This window comes from Leptonychotes weddellii, chromosome 1, assembly GCF_054177405.1.
Source record: "Leptonychotes weddellii isolate Sample4059 chromosome 1, ASM5417740v2, whole genome shotgun sequence".
NCBI lineage: Eukaryota > Metazoa > Chordata > Mammalia > Carnivora > Phocidae > Leptonychotes > Leptonychotes weddellii.
Genome location: NC_138369.1, coordinates 18,479,889 through 18,507,830, shown reverse-complemented (window position 1 = coordinate 18,507,830; position 27,942 = coordinate 18,479,889). Strand labels below are relative to the sequence as shown.

At 43.8% G+C, this 27,942-nt stretch overlaps 1 protein-coding gene across 1 annotated transcript in view; it reads right to left on the bottom strand.

Moving 5' to 3' along the window:
- The window catches only part of CACNA1D (calcium voltage-gated channel subunit alpha1 D), a 291,430-nt gene that overhangs the window by 123,004 nt on the left and 140,484 nt on the right, over positions 1-27,942 (bottom strand). The window contains exons 5-8 of the mRNA XM_081805721.1: positions 21,642-21,784; positions 17,183-17,335; positions 16,463-16,659; positions 9,827-9,930 (exon numbers count right to left, since the gene is read on the bottom strand). Of these exons, the coding sequence (XP_081661847.1) occupies positions 9,827-9,930; positions 16,463-16,659; positions 17,183-17,335; positions 21,642-21,784 (597 nt within the window). The remainder of the gene's footprint in view (positions 1-9,826; positions 9,931-16,462; positions 16,660-17,182; positions 17,336-21,641; positions 21,785-27,942) is intronic.

Genomic DNA, 27,942 nt, shown 5'->3' with positions numbered 1-27,942 from the left:
AATATGTTACTGAATACAGAATTCTGTTTTTTTCTTTCAGCTCTTGAAAGATGCCATTCCATTCCATTGTTCTACGGCTTACATTATACCTGAGAATAAGTCACTGTATAATCTTATTTTCCCCCAGTACATAATTGTCTTTACCTCTTTGGTTTCTTTTAAAATATTCTAGTTTTTATTCTCAGCAATTTGCATTTAATGGGTCTAGGTGTGCTTCTTGTGTTTATACTGTCTGGGGTTTGTTAAGCATCCTGGACTTTGAATTTATAGCTTTCAAAAAATTTGCAACATTTGAGCCAAAATTATTTCTTTAAAAATTGTTTTCTTCTCCAATCTCTCCTCTACTTCTGGGACTCCAATTTCACATTTATCAGATTATTATTGTCTTGGAGATCACTAAGTCTTCACTGATCTTTTCTCTTTTCCTCCCAGTGTTCGATCTGTTGATTCCAGATACAATATTGCCTCCATTTCTCCACTGAGATTTGCCATCTGTTCCTTTAAATAGATCTATCCTTTCCTTCAATCCCTTAAACAGGTTTATAGTAGCAATTTCAAAGTCGTTGGCTTCTAATTACAACACTTCTGTCATCTCTCAATTTGTTTCTATTAACTTTTTTTTTCCCCCTTGACTATGGATCATGTTTTCCTGCTTCTTTTCCCGTCCTGTGATTCTTTTTTTTTTTTTAATTTATTTGAGAGAGAAAGAGAGAGAGAGAGAGAGCACAGGAGGGGGGAGTGTCAGAGGGAGAAGCAGACCCCCCACTAAGCAGGGAACCCGATGTGGGACTCGATCCCGGGACCCCAGGACCATGACCTGAGCCGAAGGCAGCCGCCCAACCAACTGAGCCACCCAGGCGCCCCCGTCTTGTGATTCTTAATGATGTGGAGAAACATTTGGGAGAACATCTGGATTCAGGTGTCTCCCGTAATGGGTGTTGACTTTTGTTTTGGCAGGTATTTAATTAATTAGCCACCTAACCTGAGCCTCTTGAAGCTTGTTTTTAAGCTGTTAGGGCAGGTCTAGGAGTAGCTCTTACTGTAGAGCTAAAGTAGCCCCACCCCTAAGGCCTGGCTTTTCTGAACTCTCAATTGAACGTCCAATGTATTCATCAAGGTCAGTCCACTCCAGCTGATCAGAACGCCCGTTTCCCCAGCATTGTGAGGTTTTCAGCAGCTCAGTTTTCTAGCGGCTGTTCTCCATCTTGCCTTGATAGTCTCACCTGGCACATAGAAGCTTAGTTTAGAGTCGAAGATTTAAGAGAAGCCCTAGATTTCCAGAGCCCCTTATCTGCACACCCCTCTCCAGTACCCTGCCCTGAAAATTCCAGCTCTCTCAGCAGCCCACGCTCTGCTCTTTGCCTCTTCAGCAAATAGACTGTTGTCCTCCGCTGGGCTCTGCTTCCCTGTGCCTCAGTCCTAAAGGTGTCTTCAGGCAGAAAACTAGCGCAATTATGGGGGCTTACTTGATGTGTTCCCCTTCTCTTAGGGATCCCAATCCTGTGCTGCCTATTCCCATTGTCTGGGGGAAAAAAACTGCTTCATGTATTTTGGCCAGTTTTATAGCTGTTTATGGTAAGAAGTCCACTCTGGAACTGTTACCATATTGTGGCTGGAAGTGGATTATAAACAGTCTAAATTGGTCTCCGCATATCCAGTCTTGCATCAACCCAGTCCATTCATACTGCAGCAGCCAGAGCGATTTTTATATGCAAGTTTTTCCATTTTGTTAAGAAAATGTTCAAACATTCATAGAAGTAGAAAGAATTATGCAGTAAACACCCATATGCCTACCACCTAAATTTTGCAATTAACATTTTCTTGATTTTCTTTATCACCTCTCTATCCACCCTTCTATCCATTCACAAAGTCATCTTATTTTTTTTGTTGTTGCATTTTAAGGTAAGCTGAAGACATCATAACACAGAATCATTCTTATAAAACACAAATATAAATCACATAGTTCCTGCTTCAAATCCATCCGTAGGTTTACACTTCAGCTAATGACCAAAATCTGTGACATGATCTAGAATGACCTTTCTTGATCTGGGTTCTGCTGATCAGTCTCTTCTTCTCTCCACCCTCCTTTCCCTGTCCCCCTGGGTGCCTGCCACCCCGATTTTGCTCAGTTATTCCAACAGCCTCTGCTCCTTCCTTTTGCAGGGCCTTTGAGTGAGTTTTCCTTTAGCTGGAAAACCCTCCCCCAACCACCTCCCCCATCTTTCCCAGATATGATAGCTGTTCGTTCATTCTTCTCTTCCTCCAGGATGCTTCTCCTCAGCCCCTGGATATCAGCTGTGCCTTTTAAACACGCTCACAGCACTCCATACCTTTCTTTCAAAGAATTTACAGAAGTTTATAATTATAATCTTTGTCTTCCCCATTAGATAAAAGCTTCATAAAGACAAAAATTCTGCTTTGTCTCATTATTAGAAACCCAGTGTCTAGTAAGGTGCTTGGCAAATACATCTACTATCGTGTAGGCACTTAAAAAAACATTCATTAAATGACGAAGTCATTTTTTTTCTTAAGAAGTCTAAGAGAAAAAAAGTACCTAGGAAGATTTTCTGCTTCTTATTAGTCTGTTATATTGAACCCAACCAGCAGGTACAGGGTCAGACCTCAATATTGCCTCCAGGCATAGTGCCCTCGTCCAGACTGTGGAGGAAGACAGTCATTCAGAAAGCCCTCTAGAGACAGGAAATCCACAATTTTTCATTGCTTCTAGACAGCCAATCTAAATTCTCATAACACAGTGGCTCCATGTCTTCATTTGCTTCTGAGACAGAGCTCTGAATATAAGAGTTTTGTTTTGTTTCAGAGGGAAGACACTTTGATGGTATCTTTCAGGGTTTACAACCAGACACTGCTCAACACCTCACTCCGTGCCTCTACCCACGTGCTCTCACCCTACAATATCAGAGCAACGCACACCGCTCCCCTCTGCCTCTGGGACCTGGGAGAGCGGTCTCGTATGGGAGGAGGATACTTGGGCCTGGGGTGCCTGCCTCTGCTGAAATATTAAAATGAAACTCCAAGAAAGGAACAACTGCCGGACCTGAATAAAGAAGAGCTCCCTGTACCATGAACATACTGGTCTTTGTATGCTGAGCTGCCCGGCTAGACCAATATTTGATCTCTGGAAATAATTTCACCAGCCTGCAAAAGAACATCTCACAGAAGGAAAAAAAAGACTGACATAAGGTTGACAGTAGCATCTTGGGAGCGATCGGCAGTATGTTTCTCACAAGAAGTCAAATTATTGAATTCATAAACATTCCTTTCGTTGTAGAAGTGATAGCAGCTGTTAGGACCACCAATCGAATAGGGAACATGGGAAAATTATGGCTTTAATTTTGACCATTAAGTTACCAGCAGCTTTAGGAAGAGCTGGGCCTGTGGATGGAAGTACTGTAATGAATTCTCTTTCCCCCAGGACTTGGGATCGACAGACTCAACAACCCTCCCTACACAACACCGACACCCACAGCTACCTCTCCCCCAATCCTAACTGCACATCAACACACCAGAGCGCGGTGGAGGGAAGGCTGCCGATGGAGCAGCTGCTTAGCACCGAGCTCTCCGTCAGCAAAACGGGTGCCCAGGAGGGCACACGTGGCCAGAGGTGCCTCGCGGTCCTCAGAGGGCTTTGCTCTGCATTATAAAAAAGGGAACTGGGTCAGGAACAGATGATAGCCACAGCTGACAAGTGAGGGAGCTCGCCTGAATCTGCCGCTAGTGCCAGGCTGTGGTCTCCTGCTGTTGCCAGGGAAACCGACAGCAGCTTGATGGAAACAAGGATCAGCGAAAACTTTCACTTACCTCGCTTCCACTGATCCCGACAGCCATTTCTATGGAAACAGTAGCTGCGAGCGGCAGAGAGGTTACCACTCACTTGTTACTGTCAGGTGTGGCTAGCAGCCTGGGTCCTCCAGGCACCGTGGTACCAACAGCACCAGGATCCAGCTGCCGGCCACGCCCGACAGCCTCTTAACTCTGCAACAAGGAAGTTCAGGGTTTAAAAGTATAGATAAATGTTTAGCTCGGTTCTTGATTAGAAAAAAGGAAAGACCGCATTCTTCCATGCAAAGCTGCATCGGGGCTCAATTCCTTGTTCTACCCAAGCCAAACCAGGTGAAGGCACTAAAGGGCCCAAGGCTCCTTCCCTTGACCTTCAACCCCACTCACAGCATGACTTCCAAAGGCAAGAAGAGAGACCTCCAACTGTGTGGACAAATCTTTCACATGTTCACCTACTCAGACCAAAGACAAACCAGCTAAATGTGAGAGCTGTTTTGCTGCCAGTGATCATTAAAGGTATCTTTGTCTGGAATTCTGGTAGCATGATCATCACTAATTACACATAGAAAAATATCTTTTTTTTTTTTATGAGTGATAAGATCTACTGAGAACCCTGTACCCTCTTTTTTGTTTTTAGACTGGACCTCAATGTAGCTTCTTAGTCTGCTGGTCAGGATGCAGAATTAAGTCATGAATCAGTACAACTTCATTCTGCGATATAGGGGCACCCAATCACATGGGCAGCCCGATTATCCCACCGCCTATCACCACCCCTTCCAATGTTGTAAGCAGTTCAACTACTCTTCTAAGACACAGATATGTCAGGAGTATGCATAGGAAGAAATTCTGGTGTTCATTTTCAATCAGCAGATGCTGGTAAAGTGTTGAATGAGAGCAAAATCTAATCCCAGTCATGAAGAATTTATAAGAATGCCTCTTCCCAGAGGTTATGTCTCCACTTAGAAAACATTCACAAGTGATACAACTACCATCTACCTGCTATGTTTTGCCTCATGAGCCAATATTCAAGGAGAAGAAATCAGAGGCCATCTCTGACCTACTGTGGCTCATAATGGGAATTTAAATGGACCGAGGTGCAAATGAGGCCCCAAATAGGATCTCGCTCTGTAAAATCATGAAATCATAGTCCAGAGTGCCATCACTACCACCAATCTCCCTCCCCATTCCTTCCATGCCTACGGTTGCACAGTAAAATAGCCATGCCTGAGTCCTTGTGAGGCCCTGGGATTCGATGCGACTAGAATGGGGTATGGGAAGACCTCAACGGTGAAACTCAGAATGATCCACTGGCTTGAAAATGGCCCTTGTCTTTCTATAATGCTTCACCTCATCCCTGTTCCCTCAAAACTTCTGAAGTTAGGACAAACAGGCCTCTAGTAATATAAAATGGGACTAATGATTTAAAAAGAGACCTGGGATCTGGTAAACTGGAACTTATTGGAACACAAAGAACACAATTTAGAGATGAAGGACTTCGAACTTAGAGACATGGGCTGGGTTTACATTCAGTCTTAGGTCATAAAATCTGCTTTACAAAGAAACACTTATCTTCTAACATACAAAGCCTGCTTAAGAAAGCGTTTCAAATATTTTCCCCAAGATGATGGCAAAACCGAAGCTTTGAATTCATAGGCGAGTTATAAATGACTTTAATCTATTCTTTAAAGCAGGTCCAGGAGGTGGTTTATGTAATAATATCCTTCAGTAATCATTGGCTTATGTCATTATACATGCACGTGTGTATGCAATAAAACATTTAAAAATATTCTATAACTTTGACTTTCCACTAACGCAGGCCGATCTTGGCCAGTTATTATTAGTTTAAAAGGACTGAGTTGATTAGATTTTTTTCTTGCATCAAATCATGTTTTATCTTCTCTCACTCAAGCCACCACAGTGACAAAGAGCGAGCTCTCTATGCTCTAGCTCACTGAATCCTCACACAACTCACATGGTTGGTACTATCAGCTCCATGGCACAGACGAGGAAAGTGAGGCTCAAACAATCACATCTCAGCTATCCAACTCTAAAAAGCTGGCGTGATTAACCACAATGCTGCAGAAATGCCTTTCCCCTACGTTGTGCCAAAAAATCACTGTCAGAGAGAACCTGAGTCACAACGATTTAAGTTGCAAGATACTTTGTGGCTGACAAAGAACCTCCACAGCCTCCTCATGGGAGGCACAGGGCACAGTATTCATGTGTATACAAAGCTCATTTCCTTTAGTCACTTCCTGGGAAATCCAGAAAATGGTACGCTTTAATTTGTAAAGAACGCTTGTGTCTGTCCCTTCACCCAGAGAGGGGACAGGGAGGAGGTCCATGGATTTAGGATGAAGCAGCATTCGCTGAGTAAAATCCTTTACTCCTTTACTTCTACATTCATTAGCTGATAAAAAGCCAGCCACTCAATGGGGAAGGCTGCACAACGGGACCATCCCTCCTTGAGGGACCAGGAGACCGAAGCTCAGGGCTACAAAATGAAGCCCCAGAGTTGGTGGGTGACACTGGCAGGACCAGAGCCCAGGCCTTTGCATCTACCAGTCTCTTCTTGGGGGTCGGAATCACACCCTGGGGGCCTAACCACAGGTATGCCTGGTGTCAGGTGGGTCCTGCAGGTGAAGAAGTGAGCCCACTGCCCAGGACCACCATTTTCCCCCCAGGATATCTGGCAGTGGTTCTAAAGAAACCAAGCACTGAGATACCAGCGAGTTCTCTTATTCGGTCTATTTACTGGCAAAAACCTCAAAAGGGACAAGGAGTTTAATGAGTAATTTTAAAAGTAAAAAAATCACCAAGCTTCTAAAACACACACACACAAACAAACAAAAAAAACCCGAAAACCCCAGCATGAGAAGAGACGTATCTGTCTCATTTATAGACGTGAATGAGACATTCTTTCCAATCCCTGGTCATAATGGGACCATCTCCTCAATGACAATGTGAAATTGCAGCACAAGCTACAGACCTTCTCGGCTCCCCCGCCCCAGAGAACGCTACCGTCAGAGATAAAAGTCTTCATCTGTGTTCGTGCTTGGTTACACAGGGTGTACACTTCATAAACTTCATACTCACCTTGAGAAAAGCATCTGTTGTAAAACCAAAGATTTTTCCAAAGCATCAGTCTTAGAATGCTTTAAACATGTATCAACACCAAATCAAGTGTGCAGATTAAAACCAGTTCACGAATACAATAGGATGGCATGGCCACACACACAAAAAAAGAAAAAAAGCCAAGGAGCAGAAACAAGTATTTCCAAGGGGTTAACAGACTTAAAGACACACAAGCATCATTTAACGGCTCTCCATCAGAAGGCGATAGCAAGGTCTAAAGTTTCTTAAAATGGGAGGCTTTTAATTCAGCGCTTTAAGGATTGTGTGCTGGTCTGATGGTCCCCAAGGGGCCATGCAACACAAATTCTCCCCCTTTTAACATCTACCTCCTTTCAGTGTTCCCTAAAAAAATTGTGAAGACTCTAAGACGAAAGCAAATTTTTAAAAATTTAACAAGAAAATGCATACGAGGGCGCCTGGGTGGCTCAGTTGGTTAAGCGACTGCCTTCGGCTAGGTCATGATCCTGGAGTCCCGGGATCGAGTCCCGCGTCGGGCTCCCTGCTCAGTGGGGAGTCTGCTTCTCCCTCTGACCCTCCCCCTTCTCATGCTCTCTGTCTCTCATTTTCTCTCTCGCAAATAAATAAAATCTTAAAAAAAAAAAAAATTAAAAAAAAAAAAAAGAAAATGCATACGAATGACTCTTTTTGATTTTTTGTTGTTGTTGTTGGTTTGGGGGCCAGTCAAGGGGGAGAAGCCGGGCAGAGGAGCAGGGAATTGTCCAGGGAGGTGGGAACAAGCTCCTCATCGGTTTTCCCCTGTAGATCCCGTATCGCCTTTCAAGATCCAGCTCACAGACATGCAGCCTTCTCAGCCCTTTGGGCTACACCTCTGTTCCAGCTCTGCCATCCTGCGCTGCTTCATGACAGTCTCCCCACCAGGCACCGAAAGCCTGAGCCCAGCGCCTCTGTGTCTTCGGCAACCGGCACCTCGGGTCTCTGGCCCGGAGCCGGGCACGCCATCGCAGTCTCCCTCGGAAGGGAACTAGTTTTGTTCCGATACCAAGATGTTTTAACATTACTTGTTATTTTCCCTAAAATATATCCCAGTAAACTGGCTGTCCCATGAGGGTGTCATGTTGTCACCCTCCACAGGGGTCAACATTTAATGCCCACCACCATTCTGATCAGGAGCCCTGCCTCCCACCGTTTCCTTTTCCCCCATCTCGAGCTGCTTCATCATCATGCCGGGGCGATGCCTCCTGCTCTGGGAAGCTTGGAGATAAGGCATGTCACTGGCACTGTTAAAATTAGCAGTTTCCATGGCCTCAGTCAGTTTGGTTGAACTTAGGAGACATGGGGCGCCAAGGAATGCATGACAGAATTGCCGTTAACCTCGTGTGGGCCATTCCTGAGGCAAAACTGCCATTAGGCTGTTTCTCCCCCTGGAGAAATTCCACCCTTACCAGCCCAACGCTAACCTACGGCCGCAGAGACTCATCAGGATGAAAGCACTCTCCGAGGGTTACGACTTTCACACACGGGTTTGCGGAGCCAGTCCTCTGTAGAAGGAAGCTTTGGTGGGAGTGGGGAATGCTGTCACACCCTCATCCCGGCCCCACTGCCCTCCCTGGGGGCGCAGGCTCCAGGGCCGTCTCTAGAAAGGGGCTTCCCGAGACAGCTGTGCGTCCATGGAGTAAAACTGACCACACTCCATCAAGGAGAACCCCAAATGCATTATCCCCTGAAAACAGGCAGGGCAGTTTAGAGGGTGGACAAGGAGCTGTGCTCTCTGCTCTGGAAAAGGCAGTGTTTGGACAAATGCGATCCAGGGCTCCTTGCTGACTCAGCATTCCGTGAAGGCATCATCCCCGCCCCCCACCCTGAGACACAAACTTGGAAAGAGGAAGATAAAGCAGGTGAAGATTCGCTCACGTGGAATCAAGGGTCCCACCAGTACTTCTGAGGAAGTGTGAGCACGGTGGATGACTAGGTTCCTCTGGGGAGATGGGCCCCCCCACTGACTCCCACGTGGGGCCTCTGCCCTCCAGCAGTGCTTAAGTTCTGGGGAAGCTTCTGGGAGAGCCCAGACAGCCCCTTCTTCCTTCTCAGGGTGCTCCTCTTTCTGGGTGTCTGTGGGTGGTGAGGACACAGAGCCGCCCCAGGGGCTTGGGACGGCATCCCTGAGTACAGGCAGGGCAGAGCCCAGAAACACCAGGAACCCCTTCCTGAGCCAGCCTCCACTCTCTACGGAGAATCCTCTCTATGGAGGTTCATCCAAGGGGTGGAGGCAGCCAAGTGACATTTCAAAAATGGTGACTGAGTGAGCAGGACCCTAAGGCCCTAGGAAGTGTGTATGCAAAAGCTGCTCATTACTCTGCATTAGAGATTCCACAAGTGGAGACTAATTGTGAGTTAGAGAGACAATTCTCACAGTGACAGTAGCAGAAAACCAAGCAAATAAACGACTTGAAGGATGTAAGATTTTGAAATTGTTCAGTACTTATGTGCTAATCTAGGTTTATTCCTCCTTCTCAATAAAATCTGAAATGCCCAGGAAATATTCATGATACACTGTGGGTAACTCAAAAAGGCCAGGTTATATACTAACGGGAACAAAGCCACAAAAGACATAAGGCCCTCTCCTTGGGGACACCAAGTCTGGGACTCCTTCCACTCACTTGCAATCCACTTCTGCACATGGGCACACTAATGCACCTGCTTCAGGGACACGCTTTCATGAGATTAATAATGTGTGGCAAGCGTCAGAAACACAGAATCTCACAGAGAAGATACAGGCAGAGAGAATCACAGTTCAATCCAAAAGCAACACACAGAAGGGACGTCAGAGTCCACACGCATGCAGAGAAGCCGCAGGGAGCAGCTGGGGGACACGCAGAGCCACCCCACACGGGGCAGCAGCAGAATGTGCAACACGGATCTGACTGCTTACCCACTAAGGACACCAAGAACCAGGTTAAGGACGAAAAATGAGCCAAGGATGATCAGACTAACAAAATACACCCATGGCCATTCCCATCCTATCGCATCATTTACCTGTAAAATGTAAGGAGATCAGTTATCAGTTATCCATTTACTAAAGAGCGGAGCCCCCAGGAGCAGCTGCTAGACCACTCAGGGCTTTGAGTGAAGACTACAGCTCTGAGGACAGGGACCCCCACCTAGGACCTTTCATTTTTGTCTTCGGGTACGGACAAGTTCTGCTGCTGAAATCTACAAACCTGGCCTACCAAAAGTCGGCCAGGACCAGCTCATTTAGCTACTGTTTTATACCAATTAATCTGCATATTTGGATCCAGACCAATCAAGCAATTATAAATGTATCTCATTTTAGGACAGACAAAAGGGCAAGCAATGGAATCTATTTAAATCCCAAGCAACAGTGCTGATTAATTTCTGGTCAATAACCGTTCCATAGCTTTCTTTCATAAAGGCTGGTGAGGTTCCAGGAAGCATCTTCATTTGGGAAGCCTCAGCAGGAAAGAAAGCATCTCGGAGGACATAGAACGTGTTTGGCACCCACCCGGCCGCCCCCATCTAGCAAAACCTGTGTGGTCTTGGCAACTGTCCTCAGGACTCTGCTTTCAAGATGAAAGAGGTGTAGCTTACCCGCTCAATACACCAAGTACAAGATTTAGTACGAAAAATGACCCAAAGATGACGAGACTGACAAAATACACCCAGGGCAATTCAAATCCCATAGCATCATTCATCTGCAAGAAATAAGATGGTCTCATAGGAGTGGGTTAATAAGAGCATCTAATAAAGAGAGAGGGTCATTAGAGACAGCATTCTATACATTAAATTAAACATTTACTTAGATTTGAATCAGAGACAACAGTAGCCAAGAAACATTCACTATATATTCCCAACACACACACACACACACACACACACACATATGCACACACGCACGCCCATGAAGAGTCATCAAAGCTTTGGGGGCAAATAATAGCAGACTTTGACACAGGCAGGGAAATCAGCTGGGATCTGGCTCTTTCTCACTGAAACAGTCTTGGATCATGGACTTTCAGAATAGATCTTGGTAGATCTATTCTAAACTAGTGCTTAGCTGGAAAGTATTTCCTACTCTACCCAAGTTGTTAGAACTTTCTGCTTTTAAGATTTGTGATGGTGGAAAAGTCTTACTTAGAGAGACAAACTTGCAACATCTGACTCTATAAATTCTTTTCCTTAAAAAAAAAAAAAACCCTAAAATAATAAATTTCTATTGGAAGCCACCCTATCCAAAGAAACCTAACCCACCTAAAATCTAGATTATCTGCCATCAGTGAGTGCAAGTACAGCTCAATGAACACAAAGAGGAAAGTGCTCAGAAGTCCGCTAGCTGACATGCGTTCAACGGTGCTTTGGGGAATGAGATTTTTGCCAACTGCATCAAGGAAGGACCCAGGAAAAAGAAAGAAGCACTTATCCCCCACACCTACCTTGACCTAGATGACCCACCCTGGGAGAGCTGGCTCTAGCTGTGAGCTGACTGGGATGAGGTGAAAGAGGGCTGGTCCAGAGGAACCCTGTGCCCACTACTTCTGGAACAATCTCAAGCAGCACAGTTAGACGTGGCCTCCATGGCAGACCCTCACAGGGGAGGTTTGGTCATGAGTAGGTCTCATGCAGGAGCAAACAGGTGCTTTGAGGTTCATGGCTAAAGATGGAACTTCCCAGCAGCACAGATCCGTGTTAAATTAGGCAAACACGTCTCCCAGGAAGGAGGTATTAAAGACCAGTCCAGGGACAAAATAAATGACTGCAGGCCTGACTTTGCTGAACACCCAGAATCTTGGCCAACAGAACTAAATGTGGTCTGTGAGAGTCATGGTTCTTGCCTCGAGGGTGCAAGCCCCTTCGGCCTTGAAGCATGTGATTTCTTCCATATTATCTGGCTCCTGATTTTAGCTTTGCAGAATGAAGTGCATGCATTTCACTATGTTTGCCTCATGCAGAAGCCAAACAGGAAAAGAGAACATGAAAAAAAAAAAAAAAGACTTAACATCTGTTGCTGAAGTCTAGGGAGAGGGCATTAAATCCCTTATGAAACACCTGTTTGGCCACATGAAAATTGATGTGCTTAATAGAACTCCTATCAGTCTGCACATCTCACATTGGCAATTAGAGTAATGAATGAACCAGGGCCATGGCTGCAATTGTTGACCTAATTAAGCTGGATAAACTAATTTCAGAAGGAAGGCAGAGGGTAATTCTTCCAAAGCAACGACACCACCAACCTTATTTAAAAACCCGTGTATAGAGGAGAAGAACCAGGCTGCCCGGCGTAGTGGCCAGAGCCCAGCCTGGAGTCCGGACCTTCCATGGAGACCTCTCTGGGCCTGTCTCCTCTGTGTGGGAGCAGGGCAGGAGACAGGGGAGAGCGTGCTCATGGGGTGAGGGAAGGATGGGCCAAGTCCGGGACTCCCATCAGGAGAACTCACCCTTGTACAGCCCTGGTGCTAGATGGCCCGCCCTGGGAGAGCTGGCTCCAGCAGTGAGCTGACCAGGATGAGGTGAAACAGGGCTGGTCAGCGGCCAGGCCAACTGCTTTACCAATCCTCATTCAGATCTCAGTCTGCTCTTCCAGGGAATGTTCTAGGAACAGCAGTCTGCTCCACTTGGGAGGGCACTTTATTTTTAATTAAAGCAGCTTTTAACTTCTTAGGATTAGGTGTTGGACAGATTCACATTTACGTGGAGCAGAAATACCAACTGGAATGATAGCTGGGGGCTGGAGGGAAGGCCACAGAAGACGGTCTCTAACTCCCCAGAAGGTGGGGGATGAGAAACAAAACTTCAGCTCTCAGGGCCAGTCTTCCTCCAAAACTAAATCTCAACCCAAGTCTCTTCTCAGAGGCTAGTATTTCTCAGACCTTACCGTATACACAAGTCAGAACTGGCAAGGTTTTCCCCAAAATATCCAAATGACAATAAAGACTCTGCTGGGGATTTTGTCTGCATGTGGTCTTTATCAACAAGGAAAAAATCAGCATGAGCTGAAGGATTTCAATTTAGATTCATTCTCAAAAGATTCATATCAAAAGTCATCATGTGGGGTCACCTGGTACCTAGAAAATAATATTCTATTTAGTTTATGTTTTTCCTCTCATTTCAAAGGCTGAGATGCACATTCTTATCTCCAATTAAAGACCAACCTAAGGCTTTTTTTTTTTCTAACTGGTGAAAACACTCGTGGTTTACTGGTTGTGGCTCCCCATGCCAGGAATAAGAGAAAGGCACAGAAAGGCATGCCCTCAGCCAATGCGAGGAATTTCCCAGGTGTCTTGAATGAAATAGATGGTCAATTTGGCCATGAGAACTTCCCACTGGAGTCTGGCAGCCCGCACCTCCACAGGTGTGTTCAATGAGGAAAGAGCTTGGCGTTAAGGCAAGAGGTCATAAATGTTTTATATATGAATAGTTCTCTCCTGATACCAACACTATTTTAATTTCCTATCCTTAAAAAGATTTCCTCTGAATTGAAGAAGAATTGGATCATGTAGTCTAACTGTGCATCTTGTAGACAAGAAAACTAAAGCCCAGAAGGTTGTGGTGACCTACTGAAGGTCAGGCACCCAGCCCTATCCAGCCTTCATGCTCTTCCCTTGCCCTACACCCTGCTGCCTCCGTAGACAACAAATATGTGTGGGTCAGATGGCAGTGTAATTATGCTTATGGAACTCACTTTATAAAAGAGCTCTAGAAGGACTTTTTTTCCCACCAGAAATTGTTAATCCCACTCCCACACATCCGAATGGTTCTAAGTATGTCTTCCTGCATATCAGACCCACCTGCACTTTTCTCAAGACCCAGCCAGCCCTTTGCCAGAAATTCTTGAGAATCAGGCATCAGTGAGCTTGAGAACACTGACTGAATAGAAGCTTGACAAGATGTGAAGTAATCCCTGGTGAAGACTTTGCCCACCATATACAAATGCCTAAAGGATTGAGAAACTTGCTCTCAATCAATATCTACAATCTAATCTCCTTGGTCATCTCTCAAGATGTGCCCTTTACACCCTAGTTGTGCACAAAAAAATGATATTTAAACATGGCCCTTCTACGCTGAGGCAATGGGATTATACCAGGAGGAGTAAGAGTAACAAGTATTTGTCGAGCACCTGCTCTGTACCAGGCACAGCTGTGTATCTTCCACCTGACCACAGCCCATTAAATATTAAGAAGGTTTGGTGTCTTGGCTCTTGTCTATCTCTGATGAGTTAATAAATGTAATCAATAAGTAATTAAAAACAACCTGATGTGTTTCAGAGGATTAAGATCTTAGTGAACTGTATGGGAGATTACTTAGCTGCCCTCTAGTGTTCTAGAATGATTCACAAACCTCCTACAGTAGAGAATGCCAAGGAAAGAGTGCTGAGTTCCAGGCTAGGGCAGGGGTTACCAAACTATGACCTGTGGGCCAAACCCAGCCCACCACCTGCCTTTGCACAGCCCATGACCTTCAAAATCCCAGACCTTCTAAGAAAGGGATATAGACTGAGATAATGTTGATAAGTTACTTGAGTTCCTCCATTAGAATGAAGATGCCCTGTAATTCACAGAGAATATAATTATTATATTGTCAAATTATTAACTCTGTGATTGTTGTATTAACAATAGACATAATAATTATACAATCCTAGGTGATACTTAAAGGTTCTGAGGAAAGCAATGGGAACTTTTGTTTCTGGGTGCATGGAGTTTTCTCTCCTTTAATCACATACTCCCAGTTCTCACTTGCTTGACAACAGGAAAATTGTCATGAGAGAATCCATGTGCAAAAATATAACAAAGTATAAAACTGTGTATTAGTCAAGGCATGTTGGATCAGCAGTGGACAACTCACTCTGACAACAGAGAGAACAGCAGAGCTGAGAGGAGTCACACATTTTTTTTAAATCAAAATGTTTCTGTCCTGTTTGGTGGAGGGGGCAGGGATCAAAGTTTGGGCTATTTGGATGAATCTTTTCTATGTATCAGAAACTTCAAGGCAAGAGTGAGAGTGAGACCTCAACTAATCTAACCAGGATTTGCAACTTTTGAAGATAATACTGACAATGAACCCTTTATCTAATTTGAAGGTCCCCTTGCTATGACCATGATCTTGGCTCATCCAATATAATTTCCCTCCTTCTTCCTCTTCATGAAAGGCATTATCTTATGGATATAAATAACACACATGCATTACCACACACGCACACAGACACACACAGACACGCAGACACACACTCTCTCTCTCTCTCTCTCTTTCCTAGGATGATAAGAAAAAGGAAGGGAAGAGAGAGAAACAAGATACAACATGTTGGTGATGCTCCAAACTTTTTACCAAACTAGACTCATGCTTTGGGGAAGAAAATAAAAACATATCTTCTTTACCTAACATTGACTATGTAAGGACTTCTACAATCCTGTAAGCATGGTGTTCACTGGTTAAGGGAAGCAAAAACCTATTTATAACCATCGTGTGTCAGGTTCTCTGAAGTTATAAAGGAATATGGAACCCTACAAAGAGTCTAAATTTTAGACACTGCCAGAAGTTACTTCTCAATTTCTAACTAAAGACTGCCCATTCAAGAAGTACTTTATTACTAATTGCCTTTTAACAAATCATTATTGGAAACCTGATTAATCCCATTTGAACTTGGGTTTAGGCTCAAAATCTGCATGTCAGCTGTTTTTCCCAGCAATCTGTGCCATGGAAATTAATTTCTAAACTTCTGTGAGCTTTTTCAAAATTCTACCAAATAAGTAAGCAAACAAACAAACTCAGCTCTGGGAAATAGCTGTTAAAATACTACTGTTCTTCATTTATAGCAAACCCTTCTGGCTCTGTCAGGAACAAGAAGAACCAGACCTTAGCCATAGAAAGGGCTGCAATGTCTGTCTGTTGTCATTGCAGGTTGGATGGGTCCACCAGCCCTGGAAGTTTGATGTGCCTTTCCCACCCTCCCTGCCAGACTTCTAGAGCTCCAAACAGAAAAGGAGAGAGAGGTAGGGGCTTGTGCTGGGCTGATTTATGGGAATGCTGAAGATGCAAAAGGGAAACAGTATAATAAGGGAAAAATCCATTTTGGCCTGAAGGTTGTACTAAGTTCATGGAAAGCATAAAAGTGATCCAATTTATATTCCCTATCTTCTGTTTAGGATCTGGCAGAGCAACCTACATTTATGTTAAAACAAAACAAAACAAGCTCATGGAAGTCCAGAGGCCTCTTGACTTGGAAAATAACCCCTGGCTCTCTAAGAGTTTAACTCAGAATGGCCCTGACTTTGGGATTTCCTCTAAAGCAAGGACTCGTGGGCACACTAAGCAGCAAGTCCCCCACGTAGAATGGGGGAGTGGGGGCAGCCCACCTTACACAGTGGCTTTCTGGAATAGAAACTAGGGCCCTGAGGAAGAAAGAGGAGGAGTCTTAGAGAGTGAGGAGAGGGTCTGCTTCCCTTCCCAAGAACTGACTGCCAGGGTTTCTTTTTCAGCTAACTCTTCAACGGCTCTAGCGAATGCAACACTCTTAACCAAAGAAAGAACACTCCACGCACCCTGTCCTCCAGCTGCTTACCCAGTAGAGCACGTCTGTCCAGCCCTCCATGGTGATGCACTGAAACACGGTGAGCATGGCAAAGGCAAAGTTATCAAAGTTGGTGATGCCTCCGTTTGGGCCAACCCAGCCACTCCTGCACTCAGTGCCATTGGCCGCGCACTGGCGTCCATTCCCTGAGAACGCACACGGCGCTGGGTCCTCTTCGGCCAGGATATCTGCAAACAGAGCACACGGGCTTCACCACTCCAGACACGAGCACCAGGAAGCCCCAAGCCGGCGGAAGCGGAGTGCCCTTGCCAGAGCCTGGAACACCGGCCTCCCAGCTTGCTGTCAGGCTCCCACTTGACCCTCAAGGTCCACCTCCAAGACTCCCTCCTCCATAGCATATGCCATCTCTGTACTCGGGATCCACGGCTCTCTCCTCCACCCTGACCCTATAGGACCTTTCTTAAGTGCACAGAGAACAATGGTGGGGATTCTACTCAGGTTCTAGTATTGGGGGCACCTCATCTTCTTTGCCAGGAATACACAGGAAATCAGGATAGAAAAGGAGATTAAATCCTCATTTATTGTGAACACAATTCACGCTAAGAACTGGCTGGTTCTTACTGGCTTTACTGGTATATTTGGCTTCCACCCCGCACCATTTTGTTTTAGATTTTCCCAAAACCACACAAGTTATTTTGGGAAAAATTAATTTTTTTAAAAGTTAGGTTAGCTACCGTTTTCATTACTCACCTGTGTCAGCAAAAAAACATGTTTTGTGCATTTTTCCAATAAAAAGTTCCAATCCTATAATAGCATAGATTATGATTACAAATAATACCAAAAGGGCTATGTGAAGGAGGGGAACCATGGCTTTTATAATGGAGTTCAGGACAACTTGTAAACCTAGGAGAGAGAGAAATAAGTTTGTGAGCCAGGGAGACACTTCAAGGATATATACATATACATATACTTCAAGGATATATATATATATTACGTGTATACATACATAGACATACACACGCACATATATATATATAAATACACATAAAATTCCTGATGCCTTGATGCCTGCTCCATATAGGACACACAGTAATAAAACTCAGAGATATTTAACATTAAATTAGCATTAAACCTGGATGTGAGATAAGTTAAAAAGGACCCTAAAAGACCCTCTAATCCAACTGCCTCACTCAGCAGATGGAAAAACTAAGGCCCAGAGGGAGGACTTACTGCCCAATATCAAAGTCAGTGATTCATTCATGCATTCGTTCATCCACTCAACAAAATCCCTTGAACAGCTACCATGTGGCAAGCGTAAAGTTTAGTGCTTTGGGAAATATGAAGATGTATTACATAAAGTGCCTTCTCTCAAAGAGGGTATGTTCTAGAAGGAGACATGAGAATTAAACACAAATTACCCTAGGGTAGCACACAGACGCTAGAGTCGAACACTTAAAATTAAAGAGGGATGGATGAAAGACACCGCTTCTGAGTGGCGATAAGACAGAGGACCGGGCAGCAGCCCCCTCTCACCAGGGCCTAAAGGTGGAAGAAGGTGGATTTGCACAGGTGGGCCTAGGAGAGGGGCCACTCTGGCCAGAGGGAAGAGCACCAGAAGCACCACCAGCAATGTGGGCCGGGTGCCCGTGAGTCTTGGTTGGTGGTCACACGGTGGGAAGATCAGGAAAGAAAAACAGATTGCAGCAAGGTAGCTCTGGGTATTAAATTCGGATTACAGGCCTGGACTTGAGTCCATCGGCAAAACCCCCTTGCCTAACCAACAGCAAGCCTGTCGAAAGGAGGCTCCCCCTGGAATTCCAGAGGGAGGGAGGAGAGGGGCAAGAGCTGCTTTGCACGGGGGAAGCAGGATGATGGGCGCAGCATTAAGAGGGAAGCACTGTGCAGCTGGGACGTGGACTTGAGAGACGAGGATGGGGCACAGACACCAGGGAGCTCTGCACAGAGCAACACTCCGAGCTGCAGTGCAGGACGGGAGTGAGATCACGGGAAGAGGGTAGGCGAGGCAACCCTGAGGTTAGGAGCAGGTGGGCAGAAGCAGCAGACTGAGGGTCAGAAAGAAACCAGAACCCACACTGCAGCCAGGCTTCCGGACTCCTGGGTTTAGCGCCCGCGTTCTCCCCCCACCCCATGAGCACAGATGCTGCTCTGTGCCCTTCACGCGTTCCCCATTCTTCCCTCTCTTCCCCTACACCTCCCCGCCGTCTCTCCCCCTTCACACTGCTCTTTTAGAGTATCTTCTCACTCTCCCAATACATACTCAAAGAATGAAAGAGCCTAAGAAGCTGAGACGCTAGAAGGAAGACAGAAGTCACAACACACCAAGCAAAGAGAATATTCATTAGCAACAGCAACGAGAGTTGACTGTGATTGGAAGTACACAGAAAAGAGGGGAGGGATGAGATGCGGAGGGAAAACCGAGAAGAGGATTTCAGACTCAGGAAGAGCCTGTCTTCCCAAGACCCTCATTACAACCCAAATCCTAGGTATTACCTTCAGATATTTAAATGTTCAAGTGGTTTTAGAAAAGAAATGATTAATAGGATGACTTTTAAGGTTTTCACCTTTTATCAGGCATTAGATGAAAAGAAGTAACTGCTCTAATGTACTCAGGGGTTTGTTTTATCATTGGGGTTTTTGGTTTTGTTTGTTTGGTTGGTTGGTTGGTTTTTGTTTTGTGTGTTTGTTTGTTTTTTTCCCAGACATGGATGGGCCATTCAAAATCATCATCTGGCAGTTAGCTCTTCTAAATTCTATGGAAATTCTATGGTAGGGAGCTGTGTGATTCATGAACATGTTTGTTCGTTGTATCTACTGTATTTCCGATCGGCCAAATTTATGAGATAATGAAGTTTATCTTAATGTGAATGTGTAGACTTTCCTGACATTAGGCTCCTTTGTACATGATCAGCGCATACAACAGAGCTCACGGGACTCCAGTTCGGGACACAGTGGGGTGGAATGGAAAGAACACTAGGCCAGGAACCAGGAGAGTGTCCATCTGTCCCCATTCAGCCACCCACTGGCTGTGAGAATCTGCACGAGTTGCTGCCCCTCCACAGCCCTTGTCTTCCTTGTCTAAAAGATGATGCCCATGGACCAGACGGTCTGTAGGGTTCTTTCCCATTTGATGGTCCAGGACTCCGATCAATATTTGTCATTTGAGTATGGGTGGTTAATAACTCCACAAATGTCTGAACTCTCTTTTACAATATATATTTTCCTGCCAATCAATATATATTCACAAACACACACAAAATCGTGTCTTATAGAACAGTCTGAATTCTCTATAGAAGGCACAAGACAATTCCCAGGTAAGTATAAGCAGTCACACCTTCCCCGGCATTTTTAACAATTTCAGGGTTCTTAAGAAATCACCAGGCCCCAGTTGACAACCAGCATGGAAAACATCATGACCCAGAGCCCCCCAAAACACCATCTCCCCCAAGCCCAGTTGGGGCTGATGAGAGACTTGGGTGTTCTCCACTAGGGCAATTAATAAATGTGGGCTGAAAAGTCCTCAACAAGACTCAGGTCCCCATTTCCCCCTGCTGACCTCTGGGAGAGTGTGATGTAGAGCTCCATCCTGTTACAAAGGAGACAAGGAAGAAATCTAGTTTAAAACGTGTTCTCAAGAACACCCGGGAATTCTAGACTAGTCATTTAGTGAAAACCTCGTTAAACAAGGAAGCCAAAACAATGATCGGTGAGTTTGGGAAGCTTCACCGGCCAGACTTACATGCATGAAGCCACAGCACCCACTTGTCCTTACAACATATGCTGCAAACAGGCTGTCCTGTCATTTGCTCTTTGGGGGAAAAAAGGCTGTCGTGGTAACTTTGAGACTGGATGAGGCTATAACAACTAAATCTGAAAGAACATGCTTGCTCATTGAACTTCTCATTTCATCATGTTACACATAACAAAACCAGTCATTTCCAAGGTGTTTCTATTTTTCTCAATTGCTTCCAGACAGCTCTGTGGTTTTGACTTGTGCTGATCTTTTTCAATGAAAATAAATGAACCATCTGGAAAAACAAGTACACATAAAACACCACTTCCTACATTTTAAAATGTTAAATTTGGAAATCTTTTTTTTTTCCCAGGGAATTTTTGGTGTGTCCCGAGTGCCAACAGGTTTAATACAATTTCATGAAGAACTTCTGGAGAGGCAAAAACATGATCTGTGCTCTTTTGATGGCTTTGTGAGTCATGAAAAACAGGCACACCCTATTGTCCCATATCCTTCCTCCAGCTGGAGCAGGCAGCTGCCGCCACAACCCTTGGAGAGGTGCTAGGACTTCTACCTTCAAGTCCCCACCACGGATGTCCCTTCAGGGACAGATCCCCGTGAAGCACACTCCATGCTCCTTAGGGGAGCAGAAGCAGCCTACAGCTGCCGGCCAGAGCACAGCAAGAGCATCTGTCCCAGCTCAGGTGGCACTCAACCTGGCCCAGACATCTGGAGCAAAAAGCAAACTAGGGCCTGGCATGGACTGGTATCATAGCCTAGTGGAGGAAAACAGCATCTCTCGCCATGGAGGGCCACCTCTGCTCCAGATCTTGTGCTGCGGGGGCTCTCCCTGATTCATCTCAATCGGTCCTCCAAACCACCTGCAAGCAGGTCCTACACTACCCTACATACGGGGAGGACCTGGAAGCATCCGCTTCTTCCCCCAGAGCCGGACTTGTACAACTCCTAAGAGTGGAGAGCTGAGCAGACGTTCCAGGAGTCCAGCCCCCTGTTGCTGCTCACTTTGAAGAAAGGCAGTAGGCTGGGAGCCCTGCAATACCCTCCTCCTCTGCATTAGCCACCACTCTCAGAGGGGCAGGCCTGGGAGCGGGAGGAGGTGGTGGCTGCGAGGTGTCCAAGAAGGAAAACCAGCCTGGAATCAGGAGGCCTGACTTCAAGGCCTCATGTCACCACTCGCTCGGTGTCTCTGTAAGAGAAGAGTCTCCTACAAACTCAGGAAGACAACAGTCACTACCGGCCCTTTCTCGGGGCCATCACGGGGGTCCAAGGTGACCATGCAAGCGTCGTGAACCGTGAAGGCCTCCGTGGTCGTCTGCGGAGCCCCTGGCTGGCACACCGCAACTCACCTGGCAGCGCTCGGCTCCAGAATCCTGAGCCCCACCCAGAAGAAAAACCAAGTCAACAAACTCCTGGCTTTAGGAAACAAGACGTGCTTACTGGGCACTCCTGACACTAGTCGAAGTGGTCGTAACACCCGAAAGGCGCGGAGGGCTTTGACATCAAAGCCTCCTGACTTGCCACTGGAGTGGTTACCGCCTTCTGTTTCTTTGGTTAATTGTTCCAGAATTACACTAAACAATCTGAAAAAAAGAAGAAAGGAAGAGAAGTTAGAGTCTGTCACCCAGGGAAGCAGCACGGGAGGATAATAGTAGTTATTTCTGCACAAGGGCTAATTCTGAGGGACTGCTGCCTACATGGAAGGGAAGCAGGGCAAAGGCAAGAATCAGACTGTGAATCCCGAAAGCCACCCCTACCTGTGACATGACTGGGACAAGGACCGAGCTTGGCTGTTCTCCTGCCAACCCTGAGCAAGTCCGGTCCCACAGAAGAGGGGACTCACCAGGGATCCAACGATGACAGGTGGACACCCCGGAACATAAGTCTCGAGGACAACCAACATGGCGGCTACTACCTTCCATGCACATTCACTATGTGCCAAACACTTTACATACATTATCTCAGTCCTCACAAAGTGTTATGCAGTAGGGATTCTTATCATCTTACACGTGAGGAAACACACTTGATGAGAACAAGTAACTTGCCCAGGGTCACACTATTAGTGTAGAACTAACGAACGAGTCCGGGTATGTTGGCCTCCCCAGTATCCACGTCCCATGAGGGCAGGGACTTTTAGTCTGTATTGTTCATTTGTTCGTTTAGTCTGTTCAAGCCTAGTGCCCAGAACAGTTCTCAACACAGAAGGTGCTCGAGAAATATCTGAGGAGTAAATCAATGGGTGAATGAATATTGACTTCAAAGTCCCAAATCTTAATCAACATGTTACACCATTTCTGGTACAGACCCTGACACACACACACACACACACACACACACACACACACACACACACACCCTCCACCCACACAGGGATGTTCAAGGAATGATGTAAATCACAGATGCTGAGGAGTTGTGCAAAGGCCAAAAGCAGTAACCCAAGGTAAGGGATTAATATCGTCATTTTCTCTTTTGAAATGTGCATAATATTGTATCTGGCAGCCACGACACATTTTTCCTACTCTCCAAAGGTTTTTCGGATAGCTATTTTCAGACAATCTGCTCACTTGACGGTTACTTTTGCTCTTTCAAATAAACATTTATTCTTTGGAATTATTGCTTGTTTTTCAGAATAAATATAAATTTGCCCATTTCAAATAGAATCAACTCCGGCCAATCAGATTGTGGGGATGACTGGCCCAGCAACAAAGAAAAGGTTTCCAAAGTTTAATTAGGAGCTGAAGCAGAAACTCTGCCCCCACTGGCATGCCTCTGGACTGCCAAGACATGAAGTCCATAAAATACAGGGTGGTCTGATTACAGTCCTGATCAGGCATAGTCCTATCGTTCTGGGGCACTGAAAGACCAGCCATTTGTTTTAACAACACTACAGCAATTAGCAGTGAATCTAGCTGGGGGCAGAGGTGGGTGGCGCCACGGGGAGAATAAATCAAGCCTCTACCTTTTCAAACCTTCAGATGGTGGGCTCTCTCTAGTTATGACTGGGGAAATAGGTCAAATTTATGACCCGTTTCTCTCATTAGAATAGTTTTTTTTTTTTAATTACTGTAAACCCCTGCAGCAAGGCTCAAGTTAAAAGTCTCCCCTCCAAAACAAGTTCATAGCCTCCCAAAAACAAAGAACAAGGAAGAAGGAAAACCTCAAACTCTTCTGAAATGTGGCAGCCACAGGAATTTTCATCCCAAAGGGTTAGGAAAGTAATTTATGCAGGTGGTGACTGAAGATCACTTTCAAGTGTCTATGTTTTACAGTGCATACTTCATGGTCCTTTTACCCCTTGTTCTTCAGCAATGCCCTTGAAAACAGGTGAATGATGTCTCGCTCCCATTACAAAGGAACCTGAGCCAGAGAGGGAAGCTAGCTGCCTTCTCCAGATAGCCAGGGGTGGAAGGGGCTGGGGCTGGCTTCCATTCCTAAGAGTTAGGAGGCTTTAGGAAAGTTCCTCTCCTCCTCTGGTCCTTAGTTCTCCCCACCCTCTGTAAAAGGAGAAAACTGGATTAAATGATCCAGAGCCCTGCCCTTCCCAGTCTAATATTCTGTGATTCTACTCCCTTCACCACTCATGCCCACCACCCCCAACAAAAAAAGTACCACATGCCTGGAGAGTTCAGGACATGAAGAGAAAGTATTTGATTCTAGAGTGTTACAAAGTTTACCCCAATGCAGGAGCAAAAGGCAAGGAGCTACCGAAATGGACTCAAGTTAGAAATGAGCACCCCATGTTCTTCTTCACAAAAGCTTAAGTGATGAGCCTGAAATATATGTTGACTGAAACATTTGGTGGGTGGAATAAACTTTTCTATACAGGGAACACTATCAGCTCTGGTAGACACATTGAGTCCTCTTGTGGTCACACTATTAACGGTTAACATTTTAGAAGTATCAATTACTTCCTTAATGTCTCTGTTATTGGGAATCTTGACAAAAGTAATAGGTCACAGTTGGCTTGGAATGGAAAATCCATTGGATTGAGATACAGCCTGCAGTTAGAAACTTTAGTGAGAAGAAATTTGATTCCCATGAAGACCTAATAACTTTTTTTCTTTAACTTTTCTTCTGCTCTTTGACTATAATTTAGTGCATATTTTGGATAAAAAAATAATCAGATGTTCTCAAGTTCTTCATATTTAATGAGAAAGACCAATGAGACCATTCCTATTTTAGTTTCCTAGGTAATTTTTTTTTACTTTTTAAGTCAACTTTATTACAGCTCAACTTATATATGATAAAATACATCTATTTAAAGTGTACAATGAGAGGAGTCTTAACAAATGTAGAAGTCCAAGTGCAAACACCACAGTCAAGATCTAGAACATTTCCACCATCCCCAGTAGTTCTTTAATGGCTCTGTGCAATTATCTCCCTCTCAGCTCAGCCTTTGGTATCCACTGATTGTCTATCACTTTGGGTTGTTTTTTTCCCTTTTCCAGAATCTTTTATAAATGAAATCATACAACATATGTTCTTCTTTTAACTTCTTTTGCTCCCCATGTTTTTGAGACTTATCCAAGTTGTTACATTTATCCACAGTTCATTTCTTTTTATTGTTGGGATATTCCATTGAATGAATATACCACAATGAAACTATCCATTCACCTGTTAGGAGATATCTGGGTTGTTTCCAGTTTTTCTCCATTATGAATAAAGTCTCTGTGAGCATGTGTTTTCATTTATCTTGGGTAAGTATCTAAGAGTAGTGCTGGTAATATGGTCCTGTGGTTAGTGTATGATTAACATTTTAAGAAGCTGGCAAACTTTTCCAAAGTGACTACACCATTTTCCATTTCTACAAGCAGTGTATGAGAGTTCCAGTTGCTCCGTATCTTGGCTGAGATATGGTATTGAGAGTCTTTTTATATTTAGTAATGCTAGTGGGTATGTAGTGTGTCACTGGGATTTTAATTTGCACTTCCCTAATTTCTAATGATGTTGAACATCTTTTCAGATGCCTGTTAACCATTTATATATCTTCTTTTGTGAAGATCTATTTGAATCTTCTGCCCATTTATATACTGGGTTGTCTTCTCACTAATGGGTTATAAGAATTCTTTATATATTCTGAATGCAAGTCCTTTGTCATATATCTGTATTGTGAATATTTTTTCCTAACCTGTGTCTTAATTTTTAATTTTCTTCACACTATCTTTTGAAGAAAAATTTTAAATTTTGGTAAGCTCCAAAATTTCAATGATTTCTTTTATGGCTGGTGCTTTTGGGGTCCTAAAAAATCTCTGCCTGCCCCAGGGTCATAAAGATCTTCCCCCAGGCATTATATAGTTTTAGCTTTCACATATAGGTCTATGATCCATTTTAAGGTAATATTTGTGTATGTTATAAGGAAAGAATAAAGATTCTTTTTTTTCATATGGATAAATAGTTGTTCCAATGCCATTTGTTAAAAACTGACTACAATTTAGTACTACAACTTATAACTCAACTCACTGAAGTATCAAGGCACCTTTGTCTAAAATCAATTGATCACATACATATAGGTCTATTTCTAGAATCCCTAATTCTGTTCCATTGATCTTTATGTCTACTTCTTATGCCAACATCATACAGTAGTCTTGACTACCGTAGCTTTATATTAAGCCCTAAGATCAGGTTCCAGCTTTGTTCTTAAATATTTCTTTGGCTAATCTAGAGCCTCTTTAACTTCCATATAAGTTTTAGAATAAATTGTCAATCTGTACAACAATCCTGCTGGGATTTAGATTAGGATTCAATCTATAGCTCAGTTTGAGAAGAACTAATAGCCTAACAATAACTGAGCCGTCCAATCCATGAACATGGTACATCATTCCATTTATTTAGGTATTCTTTAATTGCTCTCAGCAAAGTTTAGTCATTTGTAGTGTGCTGTTTATCCCTAAATATTTCATGCTTTTTGATGCTATAGTAAATAATGTCTTTAAAATTTCATTTTCCAATTGTTCATGACTAGGATATAGAAATTCACATGTTTTAATACTGATCTTCTCTCCAGAAACATTGCTAAATTCATTCAGAATACATAATTTTGTATGATGTTAATACTCTTAAATTCACTGAAACTTATTTTATGGCCCAGAATATTTCTTGGTCAATGTTCCATGTGCATGTGAAAAGAATGTGCTTTCTGGTCTTGAGTGTTCTAAAAATGCCAGTTAAGTCAAGCTAGGTGGTATTGTTCAAATATCCCTATATACTTAGTGATTTTCTGTCTAGATGTTCTATCAATACTCAAGGGAGAAGTATTAAAATGTACAACTACAATAATGGAATAAAACTCCTTTCAGTTCTTTCTGGGTTTGCTTGGTATATTTTGAAGCTCTGTTATTAGGCATATATGTGTGTATCTTCATGAAAGAATTCTTTCATCACTATGAAATGTCTCTATCCTTGATAATATTCCTTGTTCTGAAGTCTACTTTTTTGGACTAATATTGCCACTCTACCTTTCTTTAGATTAGTTTTCACATGGTATATATTTTTTCTGGCTTTTTACTTACAAATTCTTTGTGTCTTTATAAGTTTGGTTTCTTGTAGATTAACTCTAGAGTTGGGTCTGGGGTTTTTTTAATGTATAAAATCTGATAAACTCTGGATTCTAATAAAGATTTAGTTGGGTTTAAATCTACTATCTTGCTATTTGTTTTCTGTTTGCCCTGTCCATTGTTCCTTTTTTCTTCATCCCTTTTTTGAATTAATTGAGCTTTTAAAAATTCTACTGGGGCTCCTGGGTGGCTCAGTCGTTAAGCGTCTGCCTTCGGCTCAGGTCATGGTCCCAGGGTCCTGGGATCGAGCCCCTCATCGGGCTCCCTGCTCAGCGGGGGGCCTGCTTCTCCCTCTCCCTCTGTCCCTGCTTGTGTTCCCTCTCTCACTGTGTCTCTGTCAAATAAATAAATAAAATCTTAAAAAAAATAAAATAAAAAAATAAAAAATAAAAATAAAAATTCTACTTAATCTCCAACACAGGCTTATTAACTATACTTTTTTTTTTTCTAGTGGCTCCTCTAGGGCAAATGTCAGCAAAAATCTTCTGTGGAGTGTCAGAGAGTAACTATTTTAGGACTTGCAGGCCATAGGGTCACTGTCACAACTATTCAGTTTTGCCATCCTAACACCAAATAGCCACAAACATGAGTGAGTGTGACTGTCTTCCAATAAAACAATCTTCCAAAGCAGACAAGAAAATACTTTGCCAATGTGAAAAATAAAAAAAGGCAATAAACCATATCTGGCCTATGGGCTGAAGTTTGCTGGCCTGTGCTCTTGGGTTTATAACACACATCTCTAACTTATTACAGTACACTTTCAAGTAATATTTTGTCAAATTTACCACCAACTGTACAAGCTCTTTTCAATAATATATAGCTATTTTCTTCTTCCTGTCCTTTGTGCTATTATTGTCACATATTTTACTTTCATAGAAGCTACAAACTCTGCAATACATTGTTACTACTTGTGCCTTAAATAATCAATTACTTTAAAAAAGATTTTAAAATGAGAAAAAAAAATGTTTTTATATTTACCCATGCATGTACCCTTTCTGGAATTCCTTTAACATTTGTTGAGGTACAGGTTTACTGGGGGTGAATTCTCAGCTTTAGTTTGTCTGAAAAAGTCTGTTTTTACTTCAATTGTGAAAGCTATCTTCACTGAATAAGAATTCTAGGTTGACATTTTCCTCAGCCCTTTAAAGATATCTCTCTGCTGTATTCTGGCTTCTACAGTGCTGACA